The sequence below is a fragment of the Melopsittacus undulatus genome, chromosome 3, assembly GCF_012275295.1.
Source record: "Melopsittacus undulatus isolate bMelUnd1 chromosome 3, bMelUnd1.mat.Z, whole genome shotgun sequence".
Taxonomy (NCBI): Eukaryota; Metazoa; Chordata; class Aves; order Psittaciformes; family Psittaculidae; genus Melopsittacus; species Melopsittacus undulatus.
Genome location: NC_047529.1, coordinates 1,001,881 through 1,022,893, shown reverse-complemented (window position 1 = coordinate 1,022,893; position 21,013 = coordinate 1,001,881). Strand labels below are relative to the sequence as shown.

At 56.5% G+C, this 21,013-nt stretch overlaps 2 protein-coding genes across 2 annotated transcripts; one reads left to right on the top strand and one right to left on the bottom strand.

Annotated features, from left to right (window-relative positions):
• Positions 1-278: 278 nt before the first annotated feature.
• THBD (thrombomodulin) lies at positions 279-3,548 on the top strand. Its single transcript, XM_005140305.3, has one exon. It carries the CDS (start codon positions 411-413, stop codon positions 2,070-2,072), a length of 1,662 nt encoding a protein of 553 aa, XP_005140362.2. The 5' UTR covers positions 279-410; the 3' UTR covers positions 2,073-3,548.
• Positions 3,549-4,483: 935 nt separating this feature from the next.
• On the bottom strand, positions 4,484-5,725 carry SSTR4 (somatostatin receptor 4). The gene has a single exon (XM_005153553.3). The coding sequence runs from the start codon at positions 5,723-5,725 to the stop codon at positions 4,484-4,486; it is 1,242 nt and encodes a 413-aa protein (XP_005153610.3).
• Positions 5,726-21,013: the final 15,288 nt, after the last annotated feature.

Below are 21,013 nucleotides of genomic sequence, written 5' to 3'. Positions count from 1 at the left end.
GGGGTTGCTTCGACCGACTTAGGCAGTAACACACCGAGAGCATCTCCCTCCTACCCAGGGCGAGGGACCCCTCGGGATGGGTGCCCTGCAGCAGGTGCCCTCCCTCCAGCTCCTGTTCCACCCTTGCTCAAGGCCATGAGCAGCATTCCCCGGCCCCATGGACGGGGCGGGGGGACCCGGGCAGCTCCCTCCCACCCCACACCCCCCCCGCTGGAGGGGGCCGGGATTGACGGGGCCGCCCCCACCGCAATCTCTCCGCTCCACGACGGCGGCGGCGTCGGGGCCCGTCCCCGGAGGCGCTTCCTTCCTCCTGCGGGCTGCGGGGGGGGCCGGGGCCGCTATAAATCGGGGCGGGCGGACGGCGGCATGCCAGAGATTTGCCGTGCCGGCCGGCCCCTCCGCCGCCCGCCATGCGGCGGCTCCCGCTGCCGCTGCCGCTGCTGCTGGGGCTGGCGCTGGGGCTCGGGGGGGAACCGGAGCCCGGAGGCCCGTCGGGAGCGCAGTGCCTGGAGCACGAGTGCTTCGCGGTGTTCTGGTCGGCGTTGCCGTTCGCCGAGGCCGGCGCTGAGTGCCAGAGGGGCGGCGGGCACCTCATGACCGTCCGGTCCACGGTGGCGGAGGAGGCGATCGCTTTGCTGCTGCAGAACCGGAGCGGGGACCTGTGGCTGGGGCTGCGCTTGGGGCTGCCCTGCACCGAACCGACCCAGCGGCTCCGAGGCTTCCAGTGGGTGACCGGAGACCGCAACACCGATTACTCCAACTGGGCGCCGTCGGGGCGGCAGTGCGGGGAGTTCTGCGTGACCGTGTCGAGGGAGCTGCGCTGGGAGCAGCGGCCGTGCGAGGCTCCTGCCGACGGCTTCCTCTGCGAGTACAAGTACTGGGGGAGCTGCCCGCTGCTGCCGCCCGCCGACGGGCTCCCCGTCGTGTACACCACCCCGTTCGGGGCCAGCGGAGGGGACTTCCCGGCTCTGCCGCCCGGCAGCGCGGCCGTCATCGCGGCCTTGGGGCTGGAGCTGCACTGCGAGGAGGACGGGGACAGCGGGCGGCTGCGCTGGGGCCGGCCGGAGCCGGGGCCCTGGTCGTGCCGCTTGGCCAACGGGGGCTGCGACGAGACGTGCAAGGAGGACAGCGGGCAGGCTTGGTGCTCCTGCCCCGAGGGCAAGGTGCTGAGCAGCAACGGGAGAGGCTGCCGCTCGCCCTGCGCCGGAGCCCCGTGCCAGCACCACTGCGTGGTGGCCGGATCCACCTTCGTCTGCATGTGCGAGGCCGGGTACCTGTTGGCCGCCGACGGCAGCAGCTGCGAGGATGATGACGACTGTGCTGTGGTGCCCAGCGTGTGCGAGCAGGTCTGTGTCAACACCGAGGGCGGCTTCGAGTGCCATTGCCACCGTGGGTACACGATGGTGGACGGGCACTGCCAGGCGCTGCCCATGTCCCGCTGCTACAAAGCACCCTGCGAGCAGCAGTGTGAGGAGGTGCCCGATGGGTACCACTGCAGCTGCTTCCCTGGCTACGCCATTGACCCCCAGATGCCCACCCACTGCGTCCTGCACTGCAACCACAGCCAGTGCCCGGCCAAGTGCGACCCTTACACCATGACCTGTGAGTGCCCCGAAGGCTTCGTGCTGGACAACCTCGACAATAGGCAGGTCTGCATGGACATCGATGAGTGCGACATGAACTACTGCCAGCACAACTGCACCAACTACCCCGGCGGCTTCGAGTGCCATTGCCCCAGTGGCTACCGGCTCGTGGACCAGACTGACTGCCTGGAAATCCTGGGGGAGGATGGGGAAGGAGCCTATTCAGGGGACTTTGGGCCCGGACCGCAGCTGCCGGTCCCCAGCCGGCCCCCACCGAAGGCAGCACACCTTCACCCCGGTGCCCTGGTGGGGATCACTGTGGCTGTGCTCTCTGCGGCACTGGCTCTGTTGGCCCTGGCTTACCATCTGGTGAGGAGGTGCTGCAGGGCCCCCGCCACCATGGATTACAAGTGCAATTGTCCCCATGAGAAGGAGATGGGACTGCAGCCGGTCACGTCGGGGTGTGCAGCAGCCAGCCAGAAGCTGTAGGGAGACAGGCGGAGGGAGGTGGACGGAACTGGGTAACATTCACTCTCCCCATCCCCTGCGGTCTTTGAATCATACAAAGAGTTGGGAAAAGCTGTGATTTCCCCCCCCACTTCCAGAAACATTCCCAGATTTCCAGACAGCTCTTGTAATATTCACCCTTTAGATCAGGGAAGGTGGAAGGGCTGGAGGGCTGCTCGGTTCCTCTCCCTTTGCAGGCAGTGTGGGTGTTCAGCTTTCCCTTTTCCAGGAGCCAGGGAGGTTCAAGGGGAACCCTCGTGTGTTACAGGAGGGATGTCTCCTTCTGGAAGTGACCTGTAAACCTGTATCTATCATGGGATGAGAGCCACGCTGGCTGAGCTGCTGCTACCCAGGGAAGGTCACTTGGCCCCAAATCCTGCTCCCTTCACTGGGAAGCTGGAATGAATGGATGGCATCCCTAGGGTGGCAAAAAGATGGGATGCCCCTGCCTTTGTGTTCACGTTAGTGGGTTTAAACTGATGGGTGATGGCAGAAGGAGCAAAGACCTTGCGCTCAGCCTCCTGCCCCCCCCCCCTTTGCCTCTTGCCTCTGGCAGCTGAGCACTTTCCACCTTAAATCACCACCAACAGCAGGGGCCCTGCTGCTGTCAGTCAGGGCTAAACCTCTTCATTTCTCTTCCCTTTTACCATTTTGGGGCTGTTTTGGTGTGTGCAGAGGTTAAATGTGGACGCTGAGACTGCCAGGGTCGTGTTTTCCATGGCAGGAACGGTCGTTCCCAGCCTCGTGTTCCCCATCCCGTTGCTTCCACTATGTTCTGCCCTTGTTGCCTTAAAACGCTGTGGGTTTATATACAAACCCACTGCACCAACCCCTCTTGCCTATAGGGTTTTGTCCTTTGGGCTCGCCTAGGGCTGAGTCTAATCCATGTTGAAGCCTATGGCAAAGCTTTCTGGGGGGGGCAGGGTTCACCCTGCTGCCTGCTTCCCATCCGCGGACCATATGGAAAAGCATTTTGGGTGTTTTTCCAGCCCCATCATTCCATAGGGAGTCCCGGGGCAAAGCCTGAGTGGTGTTGGGAGCCGGAGCGGCTGCGGGGTGAGTGATAGGAGCGGGTGCTGACAGCTTTATGCCCATGAGATATCACCCTACAGCAGGGGTCGGCTTTCCCATAGGAAGCTTTGGAAGGCCGGGGTCAGTGCTTGGGAGGGATGGATGCTGCAGAGGGGATGAAGGGTTCAGGGTGGGGGGGTCCTGTTTCTCCTTATGTGCTAAACAACAAGCAGCATTCCCACCCCGTTCCCATATGATAGAGCTCCTCTGCAGCCTCCAAGGGAAATAAGAGACACCCATTGTATAAATCAAAGCTTTCCTAATGTAAATGCTCCAAGCCCCTGTTTTATACACCCGGCACGTTTGTAAATACTTATTTATTTATTGGAAATATACCCTCTGCAATGCACAACCCCATGTGTAGACAAATAAAGCTGGTTTACAGAATGCTGCCGCTGAGATGTTCTTTCTCCCCTTCCCTAAAACGACTCTTTATTCCCCCCCCATCACTAAGCACTGCTCTGTCTTAACCTGTCACGAGCCTGGTTGGGGTTGGGAAACAAGGAGCTGTGGGCCCTTAGCTGTAAACAAGCCCTGCCAGTTATTCCATCGGCGTGATTCAAACGGCAGGAATGAGCCATAAATAATGGAGAATGGGAATGACATTAATAGGAGAAAGTTAAAACCAAACAAGCTGGGAATGGGGAATGTAATGGTGCCCTGGGGGTGATGTTTCTCTGGGGGTGGGCTTCAGGTACCACTGGAGGTGATGCCAACAGGGTGGGATTTGCTTCTCCTGGCTTTTTTATGGGGAAAATCCACCTGTTTGTGCTAAAATCCTTTTGCCTGGGAATTATTCGGGGGGGCAGGTTGTTGGTGGGACCTGAGTTCTTCCCTTTCCACATTAGCTGAAGGGAGGTTTGGTGGTCACTGGTTCCTGTCAAGGCTGGTTTGCTCAGAACCCCCTTTTGTATATAGAAGGAACCCAATGGGGTCGCATCCATCCTGCGCTCCCAACCTGGTCCTACCCCCTCACTTGCCTATAGCCAAGGGGCTGATGGGCTTTGCTCCATCCTTCAGCGTGTGTTTTGGGAAGGAGCAGTGGGTCCTGGTGCATTGTTCTGCATTCCCATGGAGTGGAGCCTGCCCTATGGCTGATCACTGCTCCCAACTGCATTTTGAGACCCCAACCATCTATGATCCCATAGAGCCTCCTCCATGCCGAAGGTAACCACAACACTCACTCAGCTGCAGTGATGAACTGCACCCCACGCCAGTCTTATGGCTTTTATTCGGTTGAACCACACAGCACTAGGGTCCAGGGCAGTTCATCCCCTCTCCATCCCCATTCCCAGTGCGCACCCACAACACCTGGGGCCACCCTAGAACGTGGTGGTCTTGGCAAGGAGCGGCGCGGGCTTACAGCAGGGCTCAGGGAGCCCATGGTCCTGCTGGCAGGACAGGGCCGGGCACCCACAGCCCTTGCCCTTGTCATCCCCCCTGGGCACAGCGCAGTAGTCGAGGGGCTCTTCCTCCTCCTCCTCCTCCTCGGTTGCCCCTTCACCAGCATGGCAGCAGCAGAGGCTGGCATCGAGGCAGCGCCGCAAGACACCATGGAAGGAATGCCGGAAGTTCTCGGATAGGAAGCCATAGAGGATGGGGTTGGCACAGCTATTGGAGTAGCTGAGGATGAGGCAGGCGTTGTTGACGGTGGCATCCAAGCGGCCGGGCAGCAGGAGGTTGACCAGCTGCACCACGTAGAAGGGCATCCAGCACACCACGAACATGGCCACCACCATCAGCACCAGGCGCGTCAGCTTGCCCTCGGAGCGCCGGCGCTGCTGCCAGCCCACCCGCTGTGCCACGGCACGCATCTTGCCCACGATCAGCAGGTAGCACAGCCCCATGGCCAGCACCGGCAGCAGGAACCCCAGCAGGGTGGTGTACACCACGAAGGCAGCCGACCAAGCCGGGCTCGGCCACAGGAGGTTGCAAGCCACGGCTTGGCCATCGCGGGTGGTTGCGGTGCCGGCGAAGATGGGGATGGGCGAAGCCACCAGCAAGGAGAGGAGCCACACGCCACCATTGACCATCTTGGCCACCCGAGGACGGCGGTAGGTGGCTGCCCGCAGTGGGTGCACCACCGCGATGTAGCGGTCCAGGCTGAGCACGGTCAAGCAGAAGACGCTGGTGAACATGTTGAGCCCATCGACACCCAGCACCGTGCGGCACAGGGCTCGGCCAAAGGGCCAGTGGTGCAGGGCAGCCGATGTGGCCACGAAGGGGATGCTGAGCATGAAGAGCTCGTCGGCGATGGCCAAGTTGAGCAGGTAGATGTTGGTGGCCGTCTTCATCTTGGCATAGCGCAGGATGACGAAGATCACCAGGGAGTTGCCCAGCAGCCCCAGCAGGCACACCAGGGCATAGATGCACTGGATCACCACCATGCCCACGATCTCGCCTGCCTTGCTGCCCCACTCCGCCTGCCCCTGCTGCCAACCGGCCTCCCCCATGGCCATGCTGGTGTTGGGGGGCACCTCGGAGGAGGCCCAGCTGGATACGGTCCACAGGGACACGCTGGCTGCCTGGGACACTGCCAGGAGCTGCTCGGTGTCCGCACTCATGATGGGAGGTGGTCCATGGAGGGGATGCTGCCAGGGATGGGGGTCAGCCTGCAGGCAGGGCATGGGCACAGAGAGGTGGGGGTGAGAGCTGTGGCACACTGGATGGGAAGCATGATCCCCTGTCTTTCCTTTTGGATCATGGAATCATGGAATGGTTTGTGCTGGAAGAGACCTCAAAGCTCACCTAACTCCAACCCCTGCCACGGGCAGGGACCCCTTCCACTGGAGCAGCTGCTCCAAGCCCCTGTGTCCAACCTGGCCTTGAGCACTGCCAGGGATGGGGCAGCCCCCACCAGTGCTGCCACCACCAACTCTCACCCACATGCATTGGGCAGCTCTGGCTCTGCTCCCCCCAGCTCCCTCCATCCCTGCCCAGGTCACTCCTCAGGGCAGCAGCATCCTTCTCCAGGCTGGAGCATCCCAACCTTTGGGGGTCTTGTTGGGCATGGGGGATGCTTCCACCATGCCTGGGGGCCTGCCAGTGACAAACCGGCCCTGGAATCAGTGCCACCATCCCAGTGAATCCCTGCACATCTCAATGGTGTCATTAACCCCTGCGGGGGGAGCAAAGGGAAGGAGAAACCGAGCGGGGGGGGGGGGGGATACGTTACCTCTCAATCCTCCAGGGTCTGAAGGAGCCTCCTGCTTTGCTCCGGGGGGGCAGCCGCTGGGATCTGCTCCAGTGGGATGCAGGGGCTGTTGGCAACGCAAAGTCCTGCTTGACCTGAATCAGATGACCAGAAGGATCCGGACCTTATGAAGTGAAGGACAGACCGTGCGTGCCGGGTGGGAATGAAGCTCATCCCCATCACCCGTTCCAGGGAAACCAGCTTGTCCATGGAGAATGCGCCAGCAGGAAGCAGCCGGGATTCGGGATCAGGCTCTCCCGGAGGGGAGGAAGCAGCGGACGTCCCCTTGCTCTGCCTCCCCGAGGTGTCCGAGGTCCCTCTGCCCCCCCCCCCCGAGGGGACACGGCACCCCCGGGGCCCCTGCGCTGCGGGCGCTGCGGCGGCCGGGATGCTGCAGCCCGGCCGCGCCGGTGATGGGCGGTGGGAGGGATGGATGCAGGGAGGGAGGGGGGGACGGGACGGGGCCTCCGCATCCCCCCGCGTCCCTCCGGGGTGTCCCCGCCCGGGCAAGGCAGGAGATGGAGGCAGGTTGCCCTGGAAACCGTCCCCCCCCTTCATCCGCGCCCGCTCCCGCATCCCTCCCCCTGCCCCGACATTGCTCACTGCAGGGAGGGGGTGCAGGCAGGGACCCCCCTTTTAGCAGGAGGGGAGCATCCTGCAGCACCCAGCATCCAAACCCGGGAGCAGAGGGTGAGGGGGGTGAGGACCAGCCCAAACCTGGCCCCAAAACCTGTTATGTGCTGAAAACCTCCCCTCAGATCACAGAATCACAGAGCGGTTTGGGTTGGAAAGGACCTTAAAATCATCCAGTTCCAGCCCCTGCTATGGGCAGGGACAAGGCTACACCAAATTTCTTGGTGCAACGAGTAAAAATGGGGCAAAGATTCCATCTTTCTATTTTTAACTATTATTTTTTAAGCATCTGTTGTGTTTATTGGGTATTTTGTGTGGTTCTTCAGGAGTTTGGCTGTTTTTTTCCTATGAGAGGGATCAAGGACATCTTCATGCCAAGAAACCACCACCAGCAGCACAGCAACAGCCCCTGTATGGGGCAGGCAGCACCACATGCCATCACCTATGGGGCTGGGGATGCATTGATGGTGCAGCCCCATCCTCATCCTCCCACTTTGAGCCATCAAGTGATAGTCTTCTCCTCAGTTTCCCACATCTCATGCTCCCAAGTCACGCTCCTGTGGGTCATGGAGATTTTGGGAAGTGAGGATGGAGCTGGGAGCAGGCTGGATAGGCTCATCTGTGTGTGGATGGGGTCCTGCAGGGCTGGGAATGCAGCTAAACACGTATATTATATTACTGAGAACAGACATGGGAAAGCAGGTGCATTTTTCCTCTTGGTGCTTAAATATACAACCATAGTTAATTGAGCAGCTGGTGAAGATGTTTTGGCTATGACATCCCAGCTTAAATATCATGGATGTGGAGAAGCACAGAGGGAGCTGGTACCCGGAGCTGCGGGGACCATGGGACTGGGCATGGAGACCCCATCCCCACACGCTGCTCCCCCTCCATCTCCATGAGGTGTTTTAATAGGGAAAAAGTGACACAGAATTCCCTGTGTCAGCGGGTGCTGGGATGGACACAGGAGCCACCAGGCTCCAGGCGTTCCTGTTGCAGCCGGCGACCGGAAAATAGGGAATCAAACAATGCAACTGCCTGGAGATTACATCGAGCCGAGGAACAGGAAATGGTTAAATGCTCCTTTACTGTAAGGGAGGAAACTCCTTCGCAGCAAGCAGGACTTCTGCCCACATTGTGCTGCTGGTTATGAGTGCTTTGGGTGGGGAGAACGGGCGTGAAGAGCTTTGGCTGCACCACAACGTTTCGTGGTGGCTGGTGCCACAAGAGCCTCCTTATGGGTGGCTGTGGGTGCAGTGACATGGGGCAATCCATCAGTGCCCTGGGAATCAGCATCCCAACCTGGTTTGGGTTGGAAGGGACCTTAAAGCTCCTCCAGCTCCAACCCCTGCCATGGGCAGGGACCCCTTCCACTGGAGCAGCTGCTCCAAGCCCCTGTGTCCAACCTGGCCTCCTCCAGCAGCTTGGGAGCAGCTCTCCTTCTTGGGATGATTTCCCAACAGATCCTGCACTGTGTGCTTGGGAAAGATGAGTTGCTATAAGCCAAAGGGCTCCCCATTGCCAACAATAATGGCTCTAAACCCTCTCCTGATGCTGCACTCTATGCTGAGCTCCCTATCCTTTCCCTTCCTCCTTCTTCCATCCAGACCTCACGGAGCAGAGCTTTGAGAGGAGAGCTTCTCCATCTCCACCAAGTTATTTTGGTTGAGTCGCCCAAGCAGGCAGCCCAACCTGCTTTCCTTCAAGTGCAGCTCTCCAGATGGTCCATGTTAAAATAAACCCCAAGTCATTCCCTCCCTGAGACAGCATCAAGTGCTGCTTAAATAGCATCATGGAATGGGTTGGGTGGAAGGGACCTTGAAGCTCATCCAGCTCCAACCCCTGCCATGGGCAGGGACCCCTTCCACTAGAGTGGGTTACTCCAAGCCCCATCCAACCTGGCCTTGAGCACTGCAGGGATGGGGCAGCCACAGCTTCCCTGGGTAAGATCTCATCTCAATCTGAATAGTCTCTTTCCTGCCTGCAACATAAAAATCCACCTTGAAACACAGCCAAAAGTGTTAAAATAGGCCATCAGAAATGTCTTGTTCTCTGATCAGAATGAAACGCTAATGAAATGCGGTGCTGGGCAGAGCAGGCGGTGGGGGTTATTTTTTCCCCTTTCAGGCTATTTTTATGTTTAAATCTTTTCCTTAAAAAAGAAATGTGGTTTAGAAATGGAACTGCTGAAATATTCCAACTTGAAAATGTCTGGAAAATAGCCTTTAAAACGGCTCCAAGCTCTTATCCCAGGATGGAAATGGTGTTTCCAGCCCCTGCCAGGCTCCAGGGTACAGCTGGTAAAGCTCACACCAGGGACTGTGCTTTGGAGGAGCTGTGTGGGGATGTATCCAGTGGGAACATATACACGGGCTATAACATGGGGCTGTGTCGAATTAACCCCATTTCCATACCTCAGTGGTGGTGTGAACATGGGGAGATGAGGAGCATTCTGTTCCCTTCCATGGCTCATGTTAACTCATTGCCACCAACTTACATCTGGTTCCTCATCTGATTAAAACCAGGGCACATTGAGGGCTTTGTAGGGCTGAATGCAGCCCGGGGAGCGCATCAGGTTTGGGGTCACTTCACCATCACCATGGAATCATTGAATCAACAGGGCTGGAAAAGACCTTTACGACCACCAACACCAACCATTACCCCAAGGCCATCACTAACCCATGTCAAAGTGGTGCCACTGCCTTGTCAGCATCCAGGAGCTGCTTTCCCAGCTAATCCAGGCTAATCCCTGCAGTGAGACCTGGATTAATACAAACAGGAGGCAGCCAAATGTGCATTTACTCCACTCTCAACCTTTCAAGCTTCAACATTAAACGTGAGCATCTTTGCTTTGCAGCATTGATATACGTTTCCTTCTGGCTGGGTTATGTTATGCATGAGCCAAAAAGACTTTGTATTCTGATGGAACATTGTGCAGTTAGGAAGGAGGAGAAGGAAACCATCAAATCCCAAACTGGTTTGTATTGGAAGGGACCTTAAAGACGGCAGAACCCCAGCCTGTATTGGGTTGGAAGGGACCTTAAAGACGGCAGAATCCCAGCCTGGGTTGGGTTGGAAGGGACCTTAAAGACGGCAGAACCCCAGCCTGTATTGGGTTGGAAGGGACATTAAAGCTCATCCAGCTCCAAACCCCTGCCGCAGACAGGGAAATAAGAGTCAAACCCTTGACCCCACTGCTCTAACTTCAGTCTTAGTGGGACAGCATTAATGGTTCCATCCATTCACTCATGAAGAGCCATCTCAAAGGGCTGCTCAATAGAAAACCCAGTGTCCTCCCCAGGGGTGGCAGTTGCCTCTGAGCAGTAACAGCATCATGGTTGATGGCAGAGAATAAGCAAAAGGAAGAGGAAATAAGTCTAAAATGCTTCAGAAATGTCAATGAAATGTAAATTCAACAAACAAACAGAAAAAAATCAGTTGATTTTACAGTTTTAATGAAAAACAAACCACAAAAGGGGTTAATGTGGTTCCCACTGGCACAGAACAGCCAAGCACAGATTGAAAAGAGGTGTAAAATGCTTTCAATCCTATTATAGAGTAGTTGGGTGTTGGTGCCTCCACTTTTGTGGGGGAGCAGCCATCCCACTGAGCATCCCACCCTTCCCCATGGCAAATATGTGACTTTGTCAGTATTAATTCCCAAAAGAGTGGATGGAAAATGAGTTGAAACCAATGAAACTCAAAAATAGGACCTGGGCTTCTGATGGAAACAAAGGTTCCTCCTGAAAACCTCTGTCTCTTATAGAGGGGATGTGAGGTGCTTCATAGCTGTGTTGTGAGAACCTGTGGCACCAGAGAACCCCAAGCTTATCCCTGGAAAGGCAAGTTTTACAGTGCATGCAGTTGGAGCATCCCCCTCTGCCCTTTGAAGCAAGAGGAGAAGCTTCATCCCCACCAGGCACAGTTGGAAATGAGACATTTTAAGTGGAATTATTACACATTCCCTGGAAACCTCTCTCATTCAATCACCTAAATGAAGAGCAAAGGGCTCATCCTAGAGAGGGTTACCCCAAAACCCAGCCAGATGCCACTGCTGCCCATAGCTGGGGATACCCTGATGATACCTGGCTCTGTCTGCCCTGCAGCACAGGGAGCATCTGGGTACTGGAGAGCAAGGAGGGGAGGATGCATCCAGCAGTAGAATCACAGAATGGTTTGGGTTGGAAATGACCTTGAGATCATCCAGTTCCAACCCCCCTGCCATGGGCAGGGATACCTCACACTAAACCATGGCACCCAAGGCTCTGTCCAACCTGGCCTTGAGCACTGCCAGGGATGGGGCAGCCACAGCTTCTCTGGGCACCCTGTGCCAGCGCCTCAGCACCCTCCCAGGGAACAGCTTCTGCCTCAGAGCTCAGCTCAGTCTCCCCTGTTCTGGCAGGTTCAAGCCATTCCCCTTGGCCTGTCCCTACATCCCTTGTCCCAAGCCCCTCTCCAGCTTTCCTGCAGCCCCTTTAGGCACTGGAGCTGCTCTCAGCTCTCCCCTTCTCTTGTCCAGGCTGCCCCAGCCCAGCTCTCTCAGCCTGGCTCCAGAGCAGAGCTGCTCCAGCCCTCGCAGCAGCTCCATGGCCTCCTCTGGCCTCGCTCCAACAGCTCCAGGTCCCTCTTGTCCTGCTGCCCCAGAGCTGGATCAGGGATGCAGGGGGAGTCTCACCCAAAAACCTATGTAATTTCCCAGGTGCAGTGAATAAAACTGATTCTTGACACCACACTTTGGTATCCCAAAAGCCTTGTCTTGTCCCTGTCACCCCTTGGGAATGCTGGGATGGTTTCCATCACATCCCAAGGCTGAGCAGGGGAAGGTCAGAGCCGGTGAGGGCAGGAGGGTGCTGCAGCAGTGGTTTGGACGTGTTTATACACAGAGCTCTGATGGATGGTGCACGGGTGAGTTATGGCTGCCCCATTCCCGGGAGGATGTCACCCCCACCCTTCCCTTTGGGCGCGGGGCTGTGCTACCGGATGGGATGCTCCTCCTGTGTCCCACTGCCAGCACCCGGATCCTTCCCACCCAGCCCCTTCCCATCCCATCCCAGGGATCCCACAGCCTCCCATAGCATCCCAGTATCTTCAATAAGGCTTCTGTGGATGGAGCCTGGCCCTGGGAGGACTTTGCTCCTTTTCCACTGGGTTAAGTCAGGAAACCAGGCTGGGATGCAGGTCAGAGGTTTATCCTGAGCACATGGGGTGATAGGGAAGCTTTGCCTCATCCATGCTCCCTGTGGGATGCACCCACTCTCCTATCCCAGCATCCACACTGGGAACACTGTCAAGGTGTCATCTGAATCACAGCTGGGGATGTGGCAACAGAGAACCCCAAACCTTGTCTCAGTGCTGCTGCTGATTCAAACAGCTGCTTGAGTGACCAATGTTACCCACACAGAGGTAAAGGTGAAGGCAAAATCCCTCTGTCCTATTATAAACCAAGCCTTTTGCACTGGAAAAGCATTCGAGGTGAGGCCTCGGGAGGAAAAGCTGCTGAAAGAGCCTTTTCCCATTGATGCCTGAGTTTGGAGCGGGGAGGAAGCTGGTGTCAGGATCCGAAGGTCCCATCACAGAGTGGGGACAGGGAGCCTGGATGGCAGAGGATGTTATTGTATGGAGGGAGGGGGAACCTCCACTGGCTTTTTAGGAACAAAAAGGGAAAAGAAACCCTGATTTTCCTGATATTGTTTTGCACCTCCAAAGGAAATTCCAGCACTGGGAACCTTCAGGGAAACAATGAGCGCAGGGCTGGGGGTGAAGGGGGTGCCCCAGCTTGGTGTGGTCCTCTCACAGCCAGGGCAGGTCCCACATCCCAGCACAGCCCTTTGGGGCACAGCCAGGGCCCCACTTCATTGCAGGCAGAGAAGGGGTGCTGCAGAGACCCCCCTGTCCTGCACCCCATGCATCCTATGCCCTGCATCCCATGTATCACACAGCGCTTGGATTTGGCTCCGCAGTTTCCTCCAGCCTTGCTTTTCCAGACAAAACCACCCAAATTCCAGAGCAAGGAGGGCACCTTGGGATGCTCCTGGAATTTCATGCACGGAAGTGTCTTTTATCAGAGGGGCAATATTTGAGCCTTGCTCCAACTGTTCCTGCTGCAGGGGTTAAAGGAGCACATCTGCATCACTGCACCTTATAGTGAGAGGGGAGCTTTAGGAGGACAATTCTTACTTCTCCTCCCTGAAATGACAAGGCCACATCCTGACCCAGCTCTGGGACAGCACAAGAGGGACCTGGAGCTGATGGAGCGAGGGCAGAGGAGGCAATGGAGCTGCTGCGAGGGCTGGAGCAGCTCTGCTCTGGAGCCAGGCTGAGAGAGCTGGGCTGGGGCAGCCTGGACAAGAGAAGGGGAGAGCTGAGAGCAGCTCCAGTGCCTAAAGGGGCTGCAGGAAAGCTGGAGAGGGGCTTGGGACAAGGGATGTAGGGACAGGCCAAGGGGAATGGCTTGAACCTGCCAGAACAGGGGAGCCTGAGCTGAGCTCTGAGGCAGAAGCTGTTCCCTGGGAGGGTGCTGAGGCGCTGGCACAGGGTGCCCAGAGAAGCTGTGGCTGCCCCATCCCTGGCAGTGCTCAAGGCCAGGTTGGACACAGGGGCTTGGAGCAGCTGCTCCAGTGGAAGGAGTCCCTGCCCGTGGCAGGGGTTGGAGCTGGAGGAGCTTTGAGGTCCCTTCCAACACAAACCAGGCTGGGATTCCATAACTGAACATCATGGAGATGTCTGCTGGCATTCAGAGCTCTGCTCCATTGCAGTGGCCATGGGTGACACACTGGGGTCTATCATTGCTGACCGTGGGGCCATGGGCTGGGTGCAGACATGCCCAACAGCTCCTCATCAGGTTCATTAATACACACTGGAAACCCCTTTCTCCCTTCCTCTGCTCTCCCCATTGCATCTCCCTTCCCTCTGCTGAGCCACGAGTGTTAAATTCCTATCTTAGCACAAGAGGGGTCGGTGTCAAACACTTCATCCTGGCTTTTCCTGCGAGGAGCCAGTTCATCCACAAACCACCAGCTGGAAGGTATTAGGCCCTTAAAACAAACTCAATCACTGCAGAACTGTGCCTCCCTGCAGCTGGTCTGCTATTGATTTGTGCTGATTGCTGGAGCCAGCCAAACCCAGCCTGCTGGCTGCTGCCTTCGGTGTGATGGAGAGGGCAGCGAGGCAGTGCTGGGGTTTATGGTGCCCTGCTCTCCATCGATGTGGGGTCCATGCAGTGGTGGCTGCTTTATTCCTGGCTTTGTGTAGGAAGCACCAAGGACTTGCTGATAGGAAAAACAGTGGGAAAATGTGGAAAAATAGGATAAATATACTTAAAATGATGCTCTGAGGGCTGGAGCATCTCTGCTCTGGAGACAGGCTGAGAGAGCTGGGATTGTGGATCATGGACTGGTTTGTGTTGGAAGGGACCTTAAAGCTCCTCCAGCTCCAACCCCTTCCACTGGAGCAGCTGCTCCAAGCCCCTGTGTCCAACCTGGCCTTGAGCACTGCCAGGGATGGGGCAGCCACAGCTTCTCTGGGCACCCTGTGCCAGCGCCTCAGCACCCTCACAGGGAACAGCTTCTGCCTTAGCTCCAACCTGAGCTTGCCCTGTTTCAGTCTGAACCCATCACCTCTTGTTCTATACCTACAGTCCCTGATGAAGGGTCCCTCTCTGCATCCCTCTGTGCCCAAATCAATCCATTGGGAATGAGTGTTTCTAGGGAGCCCTGAAGATGTTTTCTATCATTCCCTGGAACAGGCAGCCAGGGAAATGACCCAGAACAACTGCTTTGGTACCAGCCTCTGCTACAGGCATCTTCCAGCAGGCTCCCAAGCCTGGGCAGCTTCTCCCCTCCCCATACGTGCCTCTTGCTTCAGTGGCTGCACATTGAACCCTGGGAGGCTCTTCCAAAGCCACACTAATGCTGTTAAAAGCCTCCAAGTCCAGTCCATTAGATGTTCCTTGGCACCTCAGGATCCCATTTCCACTAATCACTTGCTCTTGGCCAACGCACGCGTTTCAAAGGGAACAAACTGTTTGCACAACCCTTTCCTCGAGCTGTCCCTGTGGTGCCCGTGTCCTCACCCTTCCTGCGCTTCCCTCAGCTGCAGATCCCATTCCTTTCTGACAACAACACAACCAAACCCTGGTGATTTGTATGATCTCATCCCAAGCGCTGATTCCAACAGTTTGAGTCCGTTTCGCATCGTGCCAGCTGGGAAGAATGAAGTGAATGTGGCTTTGCTCTGCCTGCCTCTATCGGAGCATAGGAAATCACAGCTCTCCATTCAGGTGCTGAGATTGCAGCAGACCCCCCCCCAGTTCCATCCCAGATGTGGCTCTCTGAGGGCTGCAAACCCATTCTCCCCCCCGAGCTATGTTAGTGCCTGATGTGCTGAAGAGGGCAAAGAGCCTTCCCCTGGCTGCGGGAAGGGGGAACTGGATGGGCCCCAGGATGAGTTATCCGAGAGCCTGGAAACGTTCAGAGCGGTTCCTGGCAGGCAGTGAGAGCTCCGCATGGGTCAAACATCCCCATGTGAGCACATCCCATCGGCTCCGGTCATGGGACCACGACACGGCCCTCACCCTGATGGATCCCCTCTAGGGAATGTGCTGCTGCAGGATGGGGATGCTGAGCCCCTTCCCAGGGCTGCTCCACATCAATGGCCTCCTCCTCATCCCCTCCTCTCATTTCTTTTTACCTGTCAATGAGGGCAATGACCCTATAGAGGGTCTCTGCTGCCTCTAGCAACATGGAGTAGCCAGGGTTTGGGTTCTTCCTAGCCACAGGAATTAAGGTTTTGGGGTTTGGTTTTGTGATATTACAGTATAATGAACAACAATACCTGCTCTAGTGGAAGGTGTCCCTGCCCATGGCACGGGGCTGGAACTGGCTGAGCTTTAAGATCCCTTCCAATCCAAATCATTCCATGATTCCATGCTAACAATACCATTAAGAGGATCAGGATTTGGCAGGGAGAAGGAAAAGCTCTTAGAGCCTGCTTGGGTGCAAAGGGACAAGCTGGCTTTGCTCACAGGGGCTGTGCACATCCCTATGAGCATAGGGATGCTGAATGTCCTAGGGAATTATGGACCTTGGGATGACCAGGTTTGGGTTTTTAAGGTGTGCAGCACCCAGTGTTTGTAGGAAACCACCAAGTCAACAAATCCCAAGGAAATAGTCCTGGATTTTAAGCAGGTGATGGTTTTCCCTCTGCCCCAGCCTTAGGAAAGGGGCTGGTTTAGCCCTCCTTAGCCTGCATTTGCCCTGTGGATCCCACTAGTGCCTGCTGGCAGCAGAGCTGCCCTGCTCTCTTACTATAGCTGGCCCCCAAATTGACAGCCAGAGGCTCAGCCTCACATAGAAGAGCAGGAGAGGCTATGGATGCTGAGGGTATGAGTAAGTACACAGCTTGAGGGTGAATCAACAGGTAAATAAGTGTTCCTCAGGTGGTTTTTATCAGGATGAACTCCTATTTAAAGGGTGCAAAGAGCCCTGTTTTAGTGGTGAGGATGTTCCTGGTAGAGGCTGGTGTTTCCCTGGGTGTGATGGCTTGGCAGGGCTGAGGCATGCAGAAAGCTGTTGCTGTTATAAACCTCCTTGGGCTGGGCTCTGAGAGCACCAAGGGAGCAGCTCCAGCAGATAAGGGTCAGTGCATTGCTCCTTGGCTCCAGGCTCTGGTTGGGATGGTACAGAGGGAGCTGGCTGGCTGTGATGGAGCACTGGTGGGTGCATGTCCCCAGCCTGCTGCAGTGCATGTGCAATGTGGGCTTGCTGCTTCAGTGGTGCCTGTGTTTTCTGGGCCCTGGGGGCTCTGCTCCCTAACCCTAATCCTGTGTGCCCTTAGAGAAATCCCTTCTCCTGTTGCCTTCAGGCCTGGGGTTTGGCTCCTAACAGGAGGGAGGGTTTGGCTCTCACTTTGACTGTTCGGACTGCTGCAAACTGGTGCAATCATAGAACCAACCAGGTTGGTAAACCCTTTAAGCTCACCCAGTCCAACCATTCCCAGCACTACCAAGGGCACCACTAACCCATGGCACTGAGGGCCTCATCTCCATGGGGTGTTAAGACTTAAATGAAACCCCTTTGCTTCCTGCCAGCTGCAGCCTTGGGTTTTACTTTGTGCCTGCTCTTGGCTGAGCTGGGAGTCTCCAAAGCTGCTTTTCCAACCCCCTGCATGATAGGCACCAAGGGCAGAAGCACCTTCCCCTGTGGCAGCAGGGCACAGGCAATGCTGGCTTCACCTATTGCTGATGTGGGGTTTCCTGTGCAGAGAAAAACCCTTCCATGCTCAGATAGCAGCCCCTGCCTGCTCCTATCAGCTGCCACGCTGGGATCCTATGTTTGCCATCCAAACCCTGCTGTGCTCCCTGTGCCTGTGCCAGATGAAGAGGGTGCTGAGTGGAGCCACATGGCTGATGGAGTGAGGGCAGAGCAGCAGCTTCTGCTGCTCGTGGTCCTTAGCACACTTAATCACTGGCAGGGGAGTTGCTGCTGCTGCTGCCAGGGGCTTGGCTGAGCTGGGCTTTGGAAATGCAGCTCAATGACCTTTGCTGCCTGATGGCGAGGTCTGGAGGGACAGTGATGGACAGGAGGAGGTGATGCTTTAGACATGGAATGTGTCTCTGAATGTGTTGAAGGGAGCTTAAAGCTCCTCCAGCTCCAACCCCTGCCACAGGCAGGGACCCCTTCCACTGGAGCAGCTGCTCCAAGCCCCTGTGTCCAACCTGGCCTTGAGCACTGCCAGGGATGGGGCAGCCACAGCTTCTCTGGGCACCCTGTGCCAGCGCCTCAGCACCCTCACAGGGAACAGCTTCTGCCTCAGAGCTCAGCTCAATCTCCCCTGTTCTGGCAGGTTCAAGCCATTCCCCTTGGCCTGTCCCTACATCCCTTGTCCCAAGCCCCTCTCCAGCTTTCCTGCAGCCCCTTTAGGCACTGGAGCCGCTCTAAGCGCTGGCTGCAGGAGCCCAAACACGGGGCTCTGCTGCCCTCTCCTGTCGGCTCTGCCCTGGAGCCGTCCCCCCTTCAGTGCCCACACTCGGTTTTGGGGTGGTTTCGGGTCCTTCCAGCCCCGCTTCGGCGATGGGAGCTGCCGGGAGTAGTGCGGGTGCTTCCCGAAGGTTATCCCACATGCCATAAGCACAGCTCACCCCATGGCTCTGCAGGGCTGAGGCCCCATAGGCACCTGCAAGCTGCAAGGATGCCTCAGTTTTATGCTTCAGGAGCGGTTAACGTTGCTTTAGTCCCCAGGCATAAAGTTGGCTCCAGCCAAGAGAGCTTCTCCTTTAGGCACCGGGACAGGATCCTTCCGGAATGCCAAAACCAGGCACTGACCCGATTGGAAAATCACTTTCCCCTCCTAAAATCCTCTGTTATTGGGAGATGTGAAACTGCCCCTTTGATTAGCAATGGTTCTCTGGCCCGAGATATAACAGGTGAGAGGTGTTTGACCAGTGCGGCTAATGGCCAGTATCCTGCAGGCATCTTCATCCCAGCTGCTGCTGCCTCGTGTTCCACAAAACAGGATCTTTAAACCTTCCGGACTTTTTCTCCTCTGAACCTCAGGGTTTCTGCCACTTTTGGGGAGAAAATGGTTTCAGGAAAGTGCCAATTTTTGGCAAGGGCATGAAGAAAATGAAACTCTGGGTAGTTTAAAAGCTACCTTGATATTATAGAATCATAGAATGGTTAGGATTGGAAAGGACCTCAAGATCATCCAGCTCCAACCCCTGCCACGGGCAGGGACCCCTTCCACTGGAGCAGCTGCTCCAAGCCCCTGTGTCCAACCTGGCCTTGAGCACTGCCAGGGATGGGGCAGCCACAACTTCTCTGGGCACCCTGTGCCAGCGCCTCAGCACCCTCACAGGGAACAGCTTCTGCCTCAGAGCTCAGCTCAGTCTCCCCTGTTCTGGCAGGTTCAAGCCATTCCCCTTGGCCTGTCCATACCTGATAAGGGAAAAAGGCTTTTATTGCAGTTTGTCCATTTATAAAGCAGGTATCTCAAAACCCAAGGAGAAGCCCAGAAACTTGATGCTGTTTCTGTCCATGTTTGGATGCCAAGACCACTGCTCCCACCAAGAGCACATGATGGGGACCTGCATGGGCCACACAAGGGGTTGATGGAGCTTCCAGCTGCAGGCAGGTTGCTGACACCTTCCAGGCTGCTTTGCTGCTGTTTTACCCCACAATTATGCATCATATCTCAAACCCTGACTTCATTTCCCCCTGCAGCGGGTGAGAAGGTGCCGTTATCCCTGCATCTGAGGGGCGATGGATGCTGGTGCTCCATGCATCCCACTGTGCTGCTGCCGGAGCTGGGGCAGGGAGCTGTGCTGAGCAGGTATTTGTTTACCCGGGCTGGGGAACCACAGTGCTGTTACTTATTCCTGCCCTGGCTGCTGTCCCACAGCTCCTGGATGCTGGCAGTGCCGGCCGGGAGCGCCGCAGACACTGCTGCATTTCACAGCCCTGCTCAATGCCCCTGTGTCTGCACCTCCAATGCACCTCCACAGCAGCCTGGGGATGGGGAGCAGGGTGTGGGGTGCATAGGGTGCAGGACAGCCATGGGGGGAGATGAAGGGGTGATCCCATACTCCACGATCAGGACATCCCTTTGCCATTAGCCATAGCAGAGAGGGGATGCAATGTGGGTCCGGCCGCTGGCTGGGGCTTGGGGCCGTGGCCAATGTACACAGGACACGTCTCGGAGCGAGCATCGGGCAGGGGCTGATCCCTGTGCCCCATCCGACCGAGCGTTCCAGCCTGCTGCTCCATCCCAATGCCTCTCACGTCTTCCCCGTGGGCTGGGAGACGTGGCATGGGCTGCGGGAGGCACGGCCTGGCCCAGGGATGCTCCGGCTGCATCCCGTCTTTCCCATCCCCAAACCCCATCACTTGGGTCTGTCGTGCCATTAATAAGTGGGATTTTCATTTGCATGTATTGAAGTGGGGGGGGTGTGCATAAGGTCTCTCTGTGTGCCCAAACCTTGGCTCTGTTGGCACAGAGCTGTGCTGACAAAGCAGGGAAGGGGCAGAGGCATGGCCTGGAGAAGGATTCCGTCACTCAGACCCTATGGATTTGCAGGGCTTGTGCCTATAGGTGTATCTAACAGGCAGCAAGCTGAGTGACCAGCAAGTGGATGGCTTGCTGAGCACATAGGCTTGGCTGTGCAAGACAGCACCACAGTGGAAGCAAAGAGCTGGATTTATCTCACTCCAGCAATAGGAAGAAACCCCTTAATCTCAGATCACCCAAAACCCATTCAACATCCAAACCCAAGGAACTGAGGCTGGACAGGGGAGTAATAGAGTGAACTCCCCATTGCCTTGCTGTGGTCTAAGGGCTTGGCCATGCTCCTCTGCTCTGGATGGGTCTGGGGGTGGCAAAGGCAGCTCCTGCCTTTTGGCCATCAACCAGCTTGAGAAGTGACCCCAGCAAAGGTTTGGAATGGAAGCTGCCTGAAGGGATGTGCAGGATGCACCGGCTGAGAAGCCTGAGTATTTAAACAGCACAGTGGAATTTGCCTAAATCCTGCTGGATTAAATGCAAGCGTGGTGATGGATGAGCTTCTGCCAGGGGGATTGCAGCAGGACACGTTATACATGAATACAGTGGCCAAATGAGGGCTCAGGAGCTGCCTTTGGTGTTCAGTCCAGATGCTGATGCACAAGGAACACGGTGCTGCTCTTCCTGATGGGAATTGTATTTGTAGTTTATCCCTTTGGCTATGGATAACCCCAATAGGAAAGGGAAAGCACTGGGAGCAGGTGAGACCCAAGTGCCGTGGCCACCAAACCTCACTGGGAATAACGGGGATGTTTTTCAGAGCCCCTGGTTATAGCACAAGGGTTCCTCTTGTTCATCCAGTAAAAGAAGGAGGAGGATTTCCCTTCCTGTTGTGAAAGGAAGGCAATGACACCTTTGTGTTAAATCCCATAACGATCCCAGTTTCCCCCCTGGTGTTCTCCATCTCTGCCCACAGCTTTTCACAGGGCATTTCTGGGAAGAGCGGGATGCAGCCAGGACAGAGGGATGCATT